The sequence below is a fragment of the Ovis aries genome, chromosome 3 (genome assembly GCF_016772045.2).
Source record: "Ovis aries strain OAR_USU_Benz2616 breed Rambouillet chromosome 3, ARS-UI_Ramb_v3.0, whole genome shotgun sequence".
In the NCBI taxonomy this organism is placed as follows: domain Eukaryota; kingdom Metazoa; phylum Chordata; class Mammalia; order Artiodactyla; family Bovidae; genus Ovis; species Ovis aries.
The window spans coordinates 92275424-92293400 of record NC_056056.1 but is presented as its reverse complement, the minus strand read 5'-3'; the positions used below and the strand labels follow the sequence as shown (position 1 = coordinate 92293400).

Sequence of the window (17977 nt, the reverse complement as noted above, 5' to 3'; positions counted from 1 at the left end):
TCCTCAAAACTGTGCTGTGAAATAGGGACCCACCTTACACACATCTGCAGCTTGGTATAATTATCTTGCCTAAGAGGAACAGAAAGAAAGTCACTTGTCCAAGTGTACACAGTTACATGATGGCAGAGTTTGGATTCAAGTCCTGGCAGTCAGGCCTAGAGTTCATGCTTTGGATTGTTACACTTGGGAGCAGAGGTCTACAAATTGTGGACAATGGCCAAATCTGGCCCAGTTTCTGCTTTTATAAAGTTTTCATGGTGCACAGTCATGCACATTCATTTATGTATTGCCTCTGGCACATTTTGTGCTACAGTGACGAAGTTGAGGAATTGTAGCAGAACCTACATGGCCCACAAAATCTGAAAAGTTGATCCTTTACCTAGTGCCTCTCAGAAAACTGCTGTAGTCTTGAGACTACTGTAAAAATAAGACTGAAAACCAGAAGCAGGTGGCTTAAGTCCAAATCCTGAGAACACCAGAGAACTCCTGACTCCAGGGAACATTGATTGACAGGAGCTCATCAAATGCCTCCATACCTACACTGAAACCAAGCACCACCCAAGGGCCAACAAGTTCCAGAGCAAGACATACCATGCAAATTCTCCAGCAACACAGGAACACAGCCCTGAGTTTCAATATACAGGCTGCCCAAAGTTACTCCAAACCCATTGACATCTCATAACTCATTACTGGACACTTCATCGCACTCCAGAGAGAAGAAATCCAGCTCCACCCACTAGAACACTGACACAAGCTTCCTTAACCAGAAAACCTTGACAAGCCACCTGTACAACCCCACCCACAGTGAGGAACCTCCAGAATAAAGAGGAACCACAAACTGCCAGAATATGGAAAGGCCACCCCAAACTCAGCAATATAAACAAGATGAAGAGACAGAGGAATACCCAGCAGGTAAAGGAACAGGATAAATGCCCACCAAACCAAACAAAAGAGGAAGAGATACGGAATCTACCTGAGAAAGAATTCCGAATAATGATAGTGAAAATGATCCAAAATCTTGAAATAAAAATGGAATCACAGATAAATAGCCTGGAGACAAGGACTGAGAAGAAGCAAGAAAGGTTTAACAAGGACCTAGAAGAAATTTAAAAAGAGTCAGTATATAATGAATAACGCAATAAATGAGATCAAAACCACTCTGGAGGCAACAAATAGTAGAATAATGGAGGCAGAAGATAGGATTAGTAAAGTAGAAGATAGAATGGTAGAAATAAATGAATCAGAGAGGAAAAAAGAAAAATGAATGAAAAGAAATGAGGACAATCTCAGAGACCTCCAGGACAATATTAAACACCCCAACATTTGAATCATAGGAGTCCCAGAAGAAGAAGACAAAAGGAAAGACCATGAGAAAATACTTGAGGAGATAATAGTTGAAAACTTTCCTAAAATGGGTAAGGAAATAATTACCTAAGTCCAAGAAATGCAGAGAGTTCCAAACAGGATAAACCCAAGGCAAAACACCTCAAGACACAAAGGTCAAACACAAGGAACAAATATTAAAAGCAGCAAGGGAAAAACAAATAATACACAAGGGGATTCCCATAAGGATAACAGCTGATCTTTCAATAGAAACTCTTCAGGCCAGGAGGGAATGGCAGGATCTACTTAAAGTGATGAAAGAAAATAATCTAAAGCCCAGATTACTGTACCCAGCAAGGATCTCATTCAAATATGGAGAAATCAAAAGCTTTACAGACAAGCAAAAGCTGAGAGAATTCACCACCACCAAACCAGCTCTCCAACAAATGCTAAAGGAGCTTCACTAGACAGGAAACACGAAAAGGGTGTATAAACTCGAACTCAAATCAATAAAGTAAATGGCAACAGGATCATACTTATCAATAATTACCTTAAACATAAATGAGTTGAATGACCCAACCAAAAGACAAAGACTGGATGAATGAATACAAAAACAAGACCCCTATATATGTTGTCTACAAGAGACCCACCTCAAAACACGGGATACATACAGACTGAAAGTGAAGGGCTGGAAAAAGATATTCCATGCAAATAAAGACCAAAAGAAAGCAGGAGTAGCAATACTCATATCATATAAAATAGACTTTAAAACAAAGGCTGTGAAAAGAGACAAAGAAGGACATTACATAATGATCAAAGGATCAATCCAAGAAGAAGATATAACAATTATAAATATATATGCACCCAACATAGGAGCACCACAATATGTAAGACAAATGCCAACAAGTATGAAAGGGGGAATTAACAATAACACAATAAAAGTGGGAGACTTTAATACCCCACTCACACCTATGGATAGATCAACTAAACAGAAAATTAACAATGAAACACAAACTTTAAATGATACAATAGAACAGCTAGACCTAATTGATATCTATAGGACATTTCACCCCAAAACAATGAATTTCACCTTTTTCTCAAGTGCACACGAAACATTCTCCAGGATAGATCACATCCTGGGCCATAAAACTAGCCTTGGTAAATTCAAAGAAATTGAAATAATTTCAAGCATCTTTTCTGACCACAAGGCAGTAAGATTAGATCTCAATTGCAGGAGAAAAACTATTAAAAATTCCAACATATGGAGGCTGAACAACACGCTGCTGAATAACCAACAGAAGAAATCAAAATATGCATAGAAATGAATGAAATTGAAAACACAACAACCCAAAACTTGTGGGATACTATAAAAGCAGTGCTAAGGGGAAAGTTCATAGTAATACAGGCATACCCCAAGAAACAAGTCAAAAATTAAAGTAAATAACCAAACTCTACACCTAAAACAACTAGAAAAGGAAGAAATTAAGAACTCCAGGGTTAGTAGAAGGAAAGAAATCTTAAAAATTAGGGCAGAAATAAATGCAAAAGAAACAAAAGAGACCATAGCAAAAATCAACAAAGCCAAAAGCTGGTTCTTTGAAAGGATAAATAAAATTGACAGACCACTAGCCAGACTCATCAAGAAACAAAGAGAGAAAAATCAAATCAATAAAATTAGAAATGAAAATGGAGAGATCACAATAGACAACACAGAAATACAAAGGCTCATAAGAGACTACTATCAGAAATTATATGCCAATAAAATGGACAACTTGGAAGAAATGGATAAATTCTTAGAAAAGTACAACTTTCCAAAACTGAGCCAGAAAGAAATAGAAAATCTTAACAGACCCATCACAAGCACGGAAATTGAAACTGTAATCAGAAATCCAGCAAATAAAAGCCCAGGTCCAGACAGTTTCACAGCTGAATTCTACCAAAATTTAGAGAAGAGCTAACACCTATCCTACTCAAACTCTTCCAGAAAATTGCAGAGGAAGGTAAACTTCCAAACGCATTCTATGAGGCCACCATCACCCTAATACCAAAACCAGACAAAGATGCCACAAAAAAAGAAAACTACAGGCCAATATCACTGATGAACATAGATGCAAAAATCCTTAACAATATTCTAGCCATCAGAATCCAGCGACACATTAAAAAGATCATACACCATGACCAAATGGGCTTTATCCCAGGGATGCAAGGATTCTTTAATCAATCAATGTAATTCACCACATTAACAAATTGAAAAATAAAAGCCATATGATTATCTCAGTAGATGCAGAGAAGGCCTTTGACAAAATTCAACATCCATTTATGATAAAAAAAACTCTCCAGAAAGCAGGAATAGAAGGAACATACCTCAACATAATAAAAACTATATATGACCAACCCACAGCAAACATTATCCTCAATGGTGAAAAATTGAAAGCATTTCCTCTAAAGTCAGGAACAAGACAAGGGTGCCCACTTTCACCACTACTATTCAACATGGTTTTGGTAGTTTTGGCCACAGCAATCAGAGCAGAAAAAGAAATAAAAGGAATCCAAATTGAAAAATAAGAAGTAAAACTCTCACTGTTTGCAGATGACATGATCCTCTACATAGAAAACCCTAAAGACTCCAACAGAAAATTACTAGAGATAATCAATGAATATAGTAAAGTTGCAGGATATAAAATCAACACACAGAAATCCCTTGCATTCCTATACACTAATAATGAGAAAATAGAAAAAGAATTAAGGAAACAATTCCATTCACCATTGCAGTGAAAAGAATAAAATACTTAGGAATATATCTACCTAAAGAAACTAAAGACCTACATATAGAAAACTATAAAACACTGGTGAAAGAAATCAAAGAGGACACTAATAGATGGAGAAATATACCATGTTCATGGATTGGAAAAATCAATATAGTGAAAATGAGTATACTACCCAAAGCAATCTATAGATTCAATGCAATCCCTATCAAGCTACCAACAGTATTTTTCACAGAGCTAGAACAAATAATTTCACAATTTGTATGTAAACACAAAAAACCTCGAATAGCCAAAGCAATCTTGAGAAAGAAGAATGGAACTGGAGGAATCAACCTGCCTGACTTCAGGATCTACTACAAAGCCACAGTCATCAAGACAGTATGGTACTGGCACAAAGATAGAAATATAGATCAATGGAACAAAATAGAAAGCCCAGAGATAAATCCACACACCTATGGACACCTTATCTTCGACAAAGGAGGCAAGAATATACAATGGAGTAAAGACAATCTCTTTAACAAGTGGTGCTGGGAAAACTGGTCAACCACTTGTAAAAGAAAGAAACTAGAACACTTTCTAACACCATACACAAAAATAAACTCAAAATGGATTAAAGATCTAAACGTAAGACCAGAAACTATACAACTCCTAGAGGAGAACATAGGCAAAACACTCTCCAACATAAATCACAGCAGGATCCTCTATGACCCACCTCCCAGAATACTGGAAATAAAAGCAAAAATAAACAAACGGGACCTAATTAAACTTAAAAGCTTCTGCACAACAAAGGAAACTCTAAGCAAGGTGAAAAGACAGCCTTCAGAATGGGAGAAAATAATAGCAAATGAAGCAACTGACAAACAACTAATCTCAAAAATATACAAGCAACTCCTGCAGCTCAATACCAGAAAAATAAACGACCCAATCAAAAAATGGGCCAAAGAACTAAGCAGACATTTCTCCAAAGAAGACATACAGATGGCTAACAAACACATGAAAAGATGCTCAATATCACTCATTATCAGAGATATGCAAATCAAAACCACAATGAGGTACCATTTCATGCCAGTCAGAATGGCTGCTATCCAAAAGTCTACAAGCAATAAATGCTGGAGAGGGTGTGGAGAAAAGGGAACCCTCTTACACTGTTGGTGGGAATGCAAACTAGTACAGCCACTATGGAGAACAGTGTGGAGATTTCTTAAAAAACTGGAAATAGAACTGCCTTATGACCCAGCAATCCCACTGCTGGGCATACACACTGAGGAAACCAGAATTGAAAGAGACACGTGTACACCAATGTTCATTACAGCACTGTTTATAATAGCCAGGACATGGAAGCAACCTAGATGTGCATCAGCAGATGAATGGATAAGAAAGCTGTGGTACATATACATAATGGAATATTACTCAGCCATTAAAAAGAATACATTTGAATCAGTTCTAATGAGGTAGATGAAACTGGAGCCTATTATACAGAGTGAAGTTGGCCAGAAAGAAAAACACCAATACAGTATACTAACACATATATATGGAATTTAGAAAGATGGTAACGATTACCCTGTATGCAAGATGAGACAGCAAAAGAGACACAGATGTATAAAACAGTCTTTTGGACTCTGTGGGAGAGGGAGAGGGTGGGATGATTTGTGGGAATGTCATTGAAACATGTATAATATCATATAAGAAACGAATCGCCAGTCTAGGTTCAATACAGGATCTTTGGGGCTGGTGCATTGGGATAACCTGGAGGGATGGTACGGGGAGGGAGGTGGGAAGGGGCGTTTAGGATGGGGAACACTTGTATGCCTGTGGCAGATTCATGTTGATGTGTGGCAGAACCAATGCAATATTGTAAAGTAATTAGCCTCCAATTAAAATAAATAAATTTTAATTTTTAAAAATTGCTGTTAATAGAAAAAATTTTTTAAACTTTCTTTACTTGGCATGCTCAAGAGAATTCATGGCTTTGCACATTAGCCCATGGAGGAACCAGAAAAAAACAAAATTGAAAAAAAAAATTTAAGGAGCTGGTGAAGGTGAGAGTAAGCCCAAGAGAGAAATGAGGTGAGCAAGAGGGGAAATAGCTTCATTCACATTAATATAATTCCTGTTTCCTTCACTAGACATTTATGCACAATGGTAAGGAGCTTTAAGCACTGACATACAATGTAAATCAGTCACTCACCAATGGTCAGCATCATCTAAAGTGAAGTCACTCAGTTGTGTCCAACTCTTTGTGACCCCATGGACTATAGCCTACCAGGCTCCTCAGTCTGTGGAATTTTCCAAGCAAAAGTACTGGAGTGGGTTGCCATTTCCTTCTCCAGGGGATCTTCCCAACCCAGGGGTTGAGCTGGGGTCTCCCGCATTGCAGGCAGACGTTTTACCGTCTGAGCCACCAGGGAAGCTGCAGGGCCCCTGATAATAGCCACATAAGGTATGTACTCACTTGGAAGAGCTGGATGTTGGCTGGAGGGTCTTTCTGAAAGAGTAAAGTGGCGCTGGTGTAGGTGGGGTCCAGTTTACCACACTTCTGTGGAGACAAGGTGACAGGTGATCATGACTATTTCTATCACTGGTCCCCACCTTGGTTGTCCCCAAGTGGTAAATGTAACAACTTTCTCATCTCCTCATCTGCACTCCTTCTGATACTGGCTGGGTCTATCTCAACATTTTAACATGGGCTCTGTCAGCTTCTCTTCTCCCATCCCTGCACCCTATTTCCTCGGACACACCCAACCAAGGTTTCCCTCTTTCCTGCACTGATGTGTGCTGCTCTGTTGGGAATATCTTTCTCCCCCAGCCTTCCTGGAAAAGTCATTATTTTCCCTCTCAATTTTGTGGGAAACATTTAATGTAGGGGAATTATTCATAATATTAGTATAATCTCAACAAAATTCAGTGGCATGTGAGGCTCTGTAGGCAGCATGATACCAAATCTGTTTAGAAAATAATATATCCAGATCAAAGACAGGAAGATGATAGGTTTATAGGTGGACAGATGGAAGGGAGACAGAAAGAGAGAGACGGGGCAGACAAAAAGGATTACACACAGATTGGACAGATAAACATGGGGAAAAGATCAGAGGAATAAGCAAAAATACTAGCAGTGGTTTTATCTAAGATCTGAGAGTAATTTTAAGTTTTTCTTTATACATTTTTGTATTTATAAAGTTTTCCACAAGTTCTTTACTTCCATAATCAGAAAAATTATTATAAATGTTTATAAAAGAGGTATCTCACTCTGCTCTCCCCACAGATGTGAAGGCTTTTCTACTTTGTGCTCCCCCCTCCCAACTCCATCACCTCAGTAGTCACACCAGGCTGGCCTTTATTGATCCTATTCTCTCCCACACTTGGCCCCCACCATGTGCAGTACAATCTTATGACATAGAAAGTATAAAATAAATGCTTGCTGGCAAACCCGCCTCAGGAGCTGGGTTCCACTTCAACTAACACCTCCTCCTGAATGCACAACAATCCCACCCAGCCTGGCCGCAGCAGACCCACGTCACATTCTTATCACACTACATTCCCATTCAAAGTACATAATCACAGTTGTATCAGCTATGCTGCAGAAGGATCATCAGGTCTACCCACCCCCAGAGTTTACAGCTAATGCTTAGCAAGAGTGGTGACCTATTCAAGTTCTCATCTGAGGAAATGACACAGCCAGGACAAGAACCCACATCCCTGACTCCCAGCCCAGTGCTCTGTCTGTCAACCACCAAGTTAGCTCCCATCTCCATGTGACTCTCTAGGCCGGGTCCCTGGTCCCTACTCCTCTGTCCTTAGACGTCCAGAGGAGAGGAGCGTTTACCACCTGGTCCACAGCCTGTTCCTACCTCAGTCAGCTTCCCAGATCCTGAAACACAAGTGCTACAGGAGCACACAAGTGCTCGGCCTTGCCAGGCTCCACACTCACATCTTCCGAGTCCTCTTTGCCCAGTTTCTTCAGTACTGTCAGGTAGAACTTGAAGAAGAAGCTGAGGGTGAGGGTGCGTCGGAATTCAATCATGCCTCCAGGGGCGTCTGGGGATAAGGACAGTTCTTCCGCCAGGCCTGCACACACGTCCTGTAGCAGCTTCTCATTCCAGAACCTGCCAGAGAGCAGGTCATGGGAGAGTGTTCCCAACCAGCTCTCAGAATCACTTGTGTGAGTGGAGTCATGAACCTCAGCTCAAAAATGTGACTCAGATACTTATAGTTATGTGACTTTACCTAGTGCTTCAGATAGTAAAGAATCTGTCTGCAAAGCAGAGACCTGAATCTGATTCCTGGGTCAGGAAGATCTCCTGGAGAAGGCAATGGCAACCCACTCTAGTATTCTTGCCCGGAAAATTCCATAGACAGAGGAGCCTGGCAGGCTACAGTCCATGGGGTTGCAAAGAGTCAGACATGACTGAGCAACTTTCACTTTCACTTCACACAAATTACTTAACCTCCTTAAGGCTCCATTTCCTCTTCTTTAAGAATAAACACAATTTTCCAAAGACCACACATGAAAATAATAGTTAAATCTATTGAGTTCCTACAACACACTGAGCAATGTCTTAAGTGCTTCATATGAAACATTACTTCTAATGTAAGCTAAAAGGTACAGTAGGGGAAATTTTTACACTCACTTTACCATGAGAAAACTGAGATATGGGAGAATTAAGTAACTTGACTTATATTACCCATCCGTTAAGTGTTCAAGCCAGGAATTGGAACCAAGGAGCCTAACTCCAAAGTTAAGCTTTATCTAGCCATACGGTTATTGTAAGGATTACACAGAACAGTGCCAGCAAAGTGCTTGGTACAATTGCTGCCATATGATAGCCTTAGTAATAGCAGTTGCTATACTAATAGTGTAGCAGCAGTAACAGTAGTAGTAGCAACAGCAATAGTAGTAGCAGCAGTACTAGTACTAGTAATGCTAGCAGTGACAGAAGCATTAGTAGTAGTAGTGGAAGCAATACTAATAGCAGTAGAAGCAGAAGTAACAGTGGAAATAAGAGAAGCACCAGTAGTAACAGCAATAGTACAAGCAATACTACCAGCAGGAGAAATAACAGCAACGGCAATACGGATACTTCTATTAGCAGTAATAGTGGCAGCTACAGTGCTAGTTGCAATAGTAATAGTTATTGTAGCAGTAAAGTAGCAGTAATAGCATTAATAATAGCTTCTGTAGTGGAAATATCAGTAGCAGTAACACTAGGAGTACCAACAATAATAGTATCAGCAGTAGAAGAGACAGCATAGTGGTAGCAACTGTAATAGTAGCAGTAGCCACAATAGTAGTATTAGTCATAGTAGTGATAGCAGTAGGAATAGCAGTAACGATAATAGTAGAACAATAGTAACAGTAGTAGAAGAAGTGAGATGAGTAGCACCAGCAGTAGTCATTGGAGTAATAAAAGCAGCAGCAGCAGTAGTAATAGTAGTTGTAGCTGTCGAAATAAGTAGTAATAGTACCAATAGTAGCAGCAGTAGCAGTCATGCTAACAGTACTTCAGCAGCAGCAACACTACTAATAGTAATACCACTAGTGGCAGCTGTCATCATAGTAGTGGTAGCAGCTCTGGTAGCAGTAGTAATAGCAATAGTTGCAGCAATGGTAGCGCTACTGGGAATCATAGTAGCAGGAGCAGCAGTAACTTTATTCCACTTTCAGCTCTTACTTTGACAGTTGCCTCCGCGTGGTCTTGAGGGCTGAGATGGTTCTGTCTGCCATTCCACCATAGCAGAGGGCTAGCTCCTTTACCTGCGTGCTTCCTGGCTGGAACAGGACTCTCATGCCGCAGGTCACCTTAGCTATGTCATCTTCTCTCCGGGAGGCCTGCTTGAATGCTGAGAAAAACTCATCCTGAAATTAACAGAAAAATACCTCTTTCCCACCTTGCTTTGCAAAGGCTGCAAACAATGAGTCTGAAGCAGGGAGGGTGAGGTGAAATCAGAGGACCATCACATAGCATCCAGGAGCTAGTGGTAGGGGTCAAAGGTGAGGATATAGCTACCACATTTTCAGGAGGATTTCCAGGTAACATTCCCAGAAACTGGGAAAGGATCAGGATTTCTGCCCATTGGTCAGGAAAACAGGAAGTCCAAGGACACAGCCAGGCACTGTGCCAAAGCCTCTATCAACGTGACTGCCTCTCAAGCAGATACAATGAGATGCCAAAGGGTGTTGAAACCCAGTGTCAGCTTGGGGCCTCCATAGATGCCCTCCCTGACTTTTCTCTCCCACCAGTCTACTGGCTTCAGTTAGAATTCTCTTTTCCTGAAAGGAAGACTCACACTATGAAACAGTAGCTTTCTTTGTGCTTTGAGCGTACATTTCCCCTGGGTCCAAGCCAGGCTCTGTCTTTGGAGATGGGAGGAGAGTGTGAGTCAGTTTCCAGGTAAAGACCCATCTGTGTCAGGTTCTGTGCAAGTTTTGAACTGTCCCTGGCACCAAGTTCTGATGAACATCAGTGGCGGGAGGTTTAAGGGAAAGTGTATTGGAGAAACACACTGTTGAGGTCCAAAATGACCCCAGGCTTTTTCTGAAGAAGCCAAGGAGAGCCCTCTTGATGAGATTTCTGACATCTAACATAGCACTGAGTCTATGAGCCCAGAGCTTGAACTTGGTTCTGGTACAGAGGTTCTAACCACTTCCAGGACTGTGCCGGCCCAAAGCAACATTTTCCCTAGGGTTCATGCAGGGTCAGGGTCAGGCCACCGGCTGTTCTTTCTTGAGAAAGACTTCCAAATTCTTGGTATGAAAATCTTTCATTTATGAAATGTTTTTTTGTTTATGTCTCTACCTGGGAGAATACAAACTGGACCATATCCTCCTTCTTTCCCTATCTCACAAGTTTTTTTTTTTTTTTTTTAAATCTATTGATCTGTGAAATACAAAAACTCTGGGAATCACTGTTCAAAATAGCCTATAAAGACAAGCTGGAAAACCACTACAGGGACATAACAGCCTTAACTTAATCAACATTCTCATTAAGGAGGTCAAAATCAGCAAGGGCAAACATGCCTTGTAACACTTGCTAGAGCACCAGCTGTGTAAACCCTTAATACTCTCCTTTACTGCTGGTGCCCGGCCTCTCCCAGATCACTCTTCTAAAGGCCCACGGAATGTGCAGGACAAAACCATGCCAGGTCAGGATACCACAGGCCCCAAGGAACACGAGCAAGGTGGTCAGAGGATCCCAGACCTGCCCCACCAGGCCAGAAAACCCTCCCGTGAGGCAGAAACCCATCCAAGTGAACCCAGGGCATGATCAGTGAAAAAGCACCTGCTGCTACTGCTGCTGCTAAGTCGCTTCAGTCGTGTCCGACTCTGTGCAACCCCATAGACGGCAGCCCACCAGGCTCCCCTGTCCCTGGGATTCTCCAGGCAAGAACACTGGAGTGGGTCGCCATTTCCTTCTCCAATTCATGAAAGTGAAAAGTGAAAGTGAAGTCACTGAGTCGTGTCCAACTCTCAGCGACCCCATGGACTGCACCCTACCAGGCTCCTTCATCCATGGGATTTTCCAGGCAAGAGTACTGGAGTGGGGTGCCAGAAAAAGCACCTGGTTGAGCCCAAGTTTAACAGGTGAGGACCTGACTCACATTGGTGGTGCCACTCCATCTGGCAGGCACATTGCATGCCTCATCATATGAAAACTGGGGCAGAGATATTCCACAGCTGGGTATATTCTTGGAATTGTGTTGCTAGCACCAGCTGCTGATCCCCACTGGCTCCCAGACACCTGCAAGGAACTTTATGAATTCTTTCTTTCTGGTCCTCGCAATAATTTGCACAGTCAGTAAACATGGGCCCATTTTACAGATGAGGATTTGTGGCTCAGAAAGATGAATGACTTGTTCAGAACCACACATCTACCTGTCTGGTTTCCTTGTCTGTGCCCTGTGCCCAATACCCTGAAACTCCTCATTGTCCAGAAAAGAATATGGTTTGTTAATAAAGGCCAGGCTCAGAGACAAGAACATCAGTGTTAAAGTGGAGAGATGCTAAGCGTGGTCCCCGAGGCAGATCTCTTTGTCTGGAGCCTGGCAGGAGCAGGGGTGATTTGGGTTGTACTGACAGCATCTTACCTCCCTGCTGTAGGGGATCTCAATGGACAGCAGTATCTCCTCTGGACCCAGCAGGGTCTTTCTGTAGCTGGGGAAGAAGGTGTGGTCCATTGGAATGGTTCTTCTGGTGCCTGTACAGAGGCAAGACAGAGAGGGACCAGTGTGAGAAAGCATAGGACAGATCACCAGGGGAATTCTCCTTCCTGGCCCCTGAAGCCCACAGTCAGAGGGAGTGGCTGGCACGACAGGGACCCAGGTACTCCATCCGAAACCCTTAGCATTGGTGTGCTGGTGACTGTTTAACAATCAGTTCTTTAAGAAAAAGCCCTGACTCATAGCATTCACAAGCTTCTGTGGTATAAATATTTCTACAACGGCCAATGTCAAGCTACCAGAGCAGCATAGCTCAGTGTGAAGTTGAAAAGAGGGTAGCGAAGAGTTGACACAGCAGGCCTGCCACCCTCTAAGAGGTCTGCTTACAAGGCTGGCCAGTGGCTGTCCTCTGGGACCTTAGCTTTCAGGAGAGTTCCCACCATTTTCTGATAAGAACAGATCACAATGCCTAAAATGTTTGTACAAATCATATGGTTTATGCTCAACACCTGACTTTCCTTCTGGAAGTCTGGACTTCTGGTACGTGCCAGGCAGAGCTACATGACCAGCCCCACTAAAAGCCCAGGGCGCTAAGTCTCTACCGAGCATCCCCAGTAAACAATCCTTCACGTGTGTCGTCATGGCTCAACTTATTCCTGGGGAGAATGAGTGTGTCCTGTGTGACTCCCCTGGGAGGAGGCCCTGGAAGCTTGTGCCTGGTTTCCTCTGCCCCATGCTTCTTCTCCCTTTGCTGATTTCACTCTCTATTCTCCTGCTGTAATAAGTCATAGCCATGAGCAGACTCAACACTGAGTCCTGTGAGTCTTCCTTGTCCTCCTGAAAGTCCTTAAACCTAGAGGTGGTCTTGGGGAAACCCTTGAGCAAGGAAAGAGGTGCAGGAGTGAACTATTACATAGCATTTCCAGTCTGCAAATGGAATAAATGGAAATAACCTCAAAGATATAGACAGCTGTAAACTGAAGGGAAATAATGAGGAAATGGTGAATTTTGAGTATTTATTACCTTTGTTTTTAATATCATTTATTTCATTGTGAGGGTATATAGTTTAATGTTTAACAATAGCCATGTTTAACAAATGCTCAGACTCCCTGAAAACCCAGCCATCAACTATGCTGAGTGGCATACTCTGGCCCCAGAACACACCACTGAGTATGGCATCTGGGTGACAGGTCCTATTGTGAATTCTTAATAAAGTGATGGTCCAGCCCTCCTGGCCCCCAGCCTGGGTGCGTCTCCTTTTGTAGTTTCCAGGGATCCAAGCTTTAGGAAAGCTATTATTGAACTTTGGGTTCTGCTTCTGCAGTAAGTGACTTATCCTGTGAGATTCCACTCCAGCCCTGGCCCTCTTTCCTGACCTCTGCATGAGGCAGCTCACCTCTGGACACGATGGTCAGCTTGGTCCCACTGGCCATGAACACAGGGTTGAGGTCGGAGATGGGGCTGGCTGTGATGATGTTCCCTCCAATGGACTAGGACAAGCAGGGAGAATATGTGAGAGCCCACCCCAGGAAAGTCCAGCTTTCCTGGCTCCCGAATGTGGAAGGTGGGGGACATCTGCTGAAGGGAGAGCTCTGAGATCCTCCACCCACTATAGACACCAGACCAGCACAATAAGAACCCGGGCGTTCGGGCAACATGCCGAACTTGAGATTCCAACGCCTGGGGTTGGGGCCCAGCTCTGAAGTTTACCTATATGTAAACCAGGATCAGTTCATTTACATTTGTTTGATTGATTTCACCCAACCTTTTTCTGAAAGGGCTGAGATGGTTTATCACTGAGGCTGTAGAGAGTTAGTGAAAGAGAAATAAAAGACAAAGATCAAGGAAAAAGAATGGGAAGCCTTAAGGACAAACAATGTGTTCGAACTGAGCTTCCTTGGCAAAGAATATAAGGAGAATCAGACACAGAGTTCCCATTATTAGTAAAGGGGAAGAAAACCAGTTGCTCCAGGAAAAAAAAAAAAATCCTTCCCGCAAGTCAATTTCATCTGAATTGGGGAACTTAGAGTTTTATGAGTTTGAGTCTCCTTATCTGTAATTGGAAAAGGTGCTTGAGGTAGGGTGAGGGGAATGGGAGTAGGTTGTTTGGCTTTGTTTTTTGTTCTAATTTAAAACAACAGCTACAACAATAGAATGGAAGGGTCAGCTTTCCTTCCAACCCCATCAACAGTTGTGAGACTCAAATGGCGCCGAGTGTGAGAACGCCGTCTGCAAACCCTGGATCTGGGGGCTTGTCTGAAGGCTGATTGCAGTCGACCCATGGGCCTCTCTCTCCTCTCAAGGGGCTCCACCTTAGGTTCTACCCCTGACTCTGAAAGGCAGTCCGCCTTCCTATTTTGGCTTCTCCCTAACTTATCTCTCTTGCACCTGCTGGCAGCCTCGGCTAAGTTCAGAAAGAGATGGGCAGGCGGCCCCATCTCTCCAGCCTCAGGGGTGAAGATGGAGTTATAGCACGCGCACCCCCAGAGTGGCCCTAGGGCCACATCAGGAGCACCCTTGGGGCTTGTTAAAGCCTGACTCCTGCGCCCCAACCCAGATCTGCAGTCAGTTTCTCTGAGAGTGGGGCCCAGGAGTCTGCATTTTCAACAAGCCCCCAGGAAATCCTAAACACAAGTTTGAGGCCTATTCGGGCTGTAATAGAACCCAGGCTGGCTCCCTCGCCTTGTGGGCAAAGTGCCCATCCTGGGCCCCTATCTAGTGACTCACCGCCACAGACTTGACCTGCTTCCCGGCGAACCAGCGCAGCTGCTCCAGGACTCCTCTGAACACCTCCGTTTTCTGGGTGGGAAGCTTGGCAACTGCCTCGAGCAGGGTCTTTTCCACAGAGCTCAGGGGACAAGCAGCTCCAAAGGAGATCCCTGGGAACACATGCTCGGAATGACAGCCATCCACCTCACAGCTCAAGAAGCACTTCCATACACAGCTCCTAGGAAGCTTCACAGCAACTGAGTAAGGATGAACCAGGATGCACGTCCTTATATGGATGAAGAAATTAAGGCCCAGAGAGGTCTGGTGACCTGCCCAATGGTACACAGTTAATAACAGAGCCAGAACTCAAGCCCAGGCTTAAAACCAGAGTGTTTTTTTCTCTAAACTAGTGACTCTCAACTCATTAAAATCAGATCTCTGAGGGTGAACTCTTGGCATTTCTTTTAAAAAAAGCACCCCAACCCCCATCTCCACCCACCCCCTATTCTCATGAATGAATCTGTGTGCAGCCAGGATTGAGAATGATTACTGAAAATATCAAGCCTCGAGCCCATTGGTACCCGACGATGGATGCTCAGTGGAGGAGAACAGTGAAGGTGTCCGCGTCCCCCGTGCAGGGTGACTCTTGAAAAAGCAGGTGCAGCAGGATCGCCACCATCCTCTACACAACCCACCTCCAAGATCCCAGCCCCTCTGTGGGCTCAAGCAGCGCCCCCCGCCCTTACCCTCAGGTCCATGCTCCACTGAATTCAGCTCAGGGATCCAGGCTGGGCAGATGATCACAGGAAACAGCTGATTCTTAAACTTCATCTCAATGCCTTGAAAGAAATGAAAAGCCCCAAGTTGCAGGGCTCCCACCTCTGCAGACAGCACGGATTTCACATGCTCTGTGGATGTCTCGGGACTTGGAGGGGCAATGGACAGGACATGGGATAAAGTGCAGTTTCCACATGATCAGCCAGGAAGCTATGTCTTTCTCTCTCTCATCGGAACTCAAATAAGATGAACTTGACTTCATATGTGTGTATGTGCATGTGTGTTTATTCACAATATTAGAAAAAGGGCATGAAAATAAGTCAGAAACCCTTTGAAACACTTTACGTATTTTAACTCATTTAATCCTCATAATAACCCTATGAAATACTGTGATTTTCTCTGTTCATAGATAAGAAGGGTTTCCTGGTGGCTCAACGGTAAAGAATCTGCCTGCAATTCAGGAGACATGGGTTTGATTCCTGGGTCGGGAAGATCCCCTGGAGATGGAAATGTCAACCTACTCTAGTATTCTTGTCTGGAAAACCCCAAGGACAGAGGAGCCTGGTGGGCTACTGTGCATGGGGTCGCCAAGAGTCAGACACAACTGAGGCTCTAAAAACAACAGTAGATAGGAAACCGGAGCACAGGGAGGTGAAGTTTCTTTCCTAAATTATACAGCTAAGAACGGGCACATTACAGTACCGAGGCAATTATTAGAGTTGGGATGTAATAGTAATATAATATGAAAGTCTAACATTCAGACAAAAAGGAAAAACGACTGAGAGAAAAATTTAAATCAACGCCTAGTTCCCAATATCTGTCTGAGTTCTTACAGTGCATGGCTTGATGAGACCGAATGTCTGTGTCTGATTTCTATCCTTCCAGTGAACCAAGTAAGAAACCTCTCTGAACAGACCTGCTTCTATTCCTCAGACCCAGTCAGCACAGCACCCCTCCCAGCCCCACCCACAGGGTTGTAAATAGAAAAGGTTAAAAAGGAAATATCTGTGCATCATCCCCCATCTTCTCACGTGCTGCAGAGGGTCTCTGAAGGGTGGAGCAGGCTTTGAGAAGCCTGGTCTGTTTGAATATCAGCTCATAGAATAAAGAGGGGAGAGGGAGGCAATAAGTGGTTCATCTTGATAAGGTTTTCTTGATGCTCAGCTTCCCCCAACATCACGGCAGTAGATGGTTACCCGGGGGGAGGTATGGTGCATGAAGGTTGCTCTGGGGGAGGCAGGGTGTGGGAAGGAGGAGGGGTAGAGCTGTGGAGTGATCTTAGGCTATTCTTTCTAATTTGGAGCTTGTAATATCTTTGTGAATTCCTTTTCTCTTAGAATCTAACTGAGTCCAAGACATTGTATGATTCTTGGTGAGGAATATGCCATACCTCCAAGGGCCCCAAAGATTTTTCCAGCCAGTCATTCTCCACCTTAACTCACGTGACCCTGGGCCCTCGGGTCATGGCCGCATAGGCCGTCGTGATCCTATCACCTGCAGTGCCTCTCACCCTGCCGTCCAGTGGGCCCCGTTGTTGCAGCGAGGGGCTCCATATGGCACGTGTGCTCACAGGCATGGCTCAGTTCTGCAGTTCACCAGTACACACCCGAGCCGGGCCCTCCTCTCTGCAGCTGCAGAGCCAACCAGAACCCAGGGCTTGGGGTAGGGGGGTTCTTCCAGAGCCAGAGATAGGAGCCCCGACAGGCTAGAATGGGCTGCTCTGAGATGGCCCTGGCCTCTGAGGGTCCCCTGAGACTGCCCTGGCCTGTGCCTCCCCACCTCTCCTGGATCCTCACTGGGCATGGGGCCCAGCCAAGGGGAAATGGGCCACGCCAGGTATAGGAATGGACCGAGCCTAGCAGGAGGTGGGGCATCTCTGCTCCTGAGTCTTCAAGCACCGGGGCTGCGAGTGGCGCCTCTGGAGCCTCCTTGGCCTGTTTACATATTGTGGGGCTCACGTCTGGGGGGTAGCACCACAGGGCAGGTGGCCACAGACATGGGCAACACAGCACAGCCACACTTGGGCATTTCCTCTCCCTTGCCTTACCACATCACCCCCAGAAAAAGGGGGCAGGAGAGTAACATTTATGGAACCCCTCGGGTCTGTCAGGTACTGGCCCAGACACTTGACCCATGTTGCTCCCTTACCCTCAGACTGGGAGACCCTCAAGGGAAGGAGTCTGGTCTAGGTGATCTGGGCACCCCTGGCTTGCCCAGAATACGTAGCATCGGGCCAGGTCTCTGTCAGT

At 44.2% G+C, this 17977-nt stretch overlaps 1 protein-coding gene across 6 annotated transcripts in view; it reads right to left on the bottom strand.

Annotated features, from left to right (window-relative positions):
• Nucleotides 1-17977, bottom strand: part of XDH (xanthine dehydrogenase) — a 69324-nt gene that overhangs the window by 27037 nt on the left and 24310 nt on the right. For 4 of the 6 annotated variants that reach the window (XM_060412324.1, XM_042246315.2, XM_027966969.2 and 1 more), the window contains exons 10-16: nt 15698-15790; nt 14970-15121; nt 13639-13732; nt 12171-12280; nt 9758-9942; nt 8017-8191; nt 6541-6624 (exon numbers count right to left, since the gene is read on the bottom strand). In XM_060412324.1, the coding sequence (XP_060268307.1) occupies nt 6541-6624; nt 8017-8191; nt 9758-9942; nt 12171-12280; nt 13639-13732; nt 14970-15121; nt 15698-15790 (893 nt within the window). The remainder of the gene's footprint in view (nt 1-6540; nt 6625-8016; nt 8192-9757; nt 9943-12170; nt 12281-13638; nt 13733-14969; nt 15122-15697; nt 15791-17977) is intronic. The other 2 variants (XM_042246314.1, XM_060412323.1) reach the window with 1 other exon arrangement.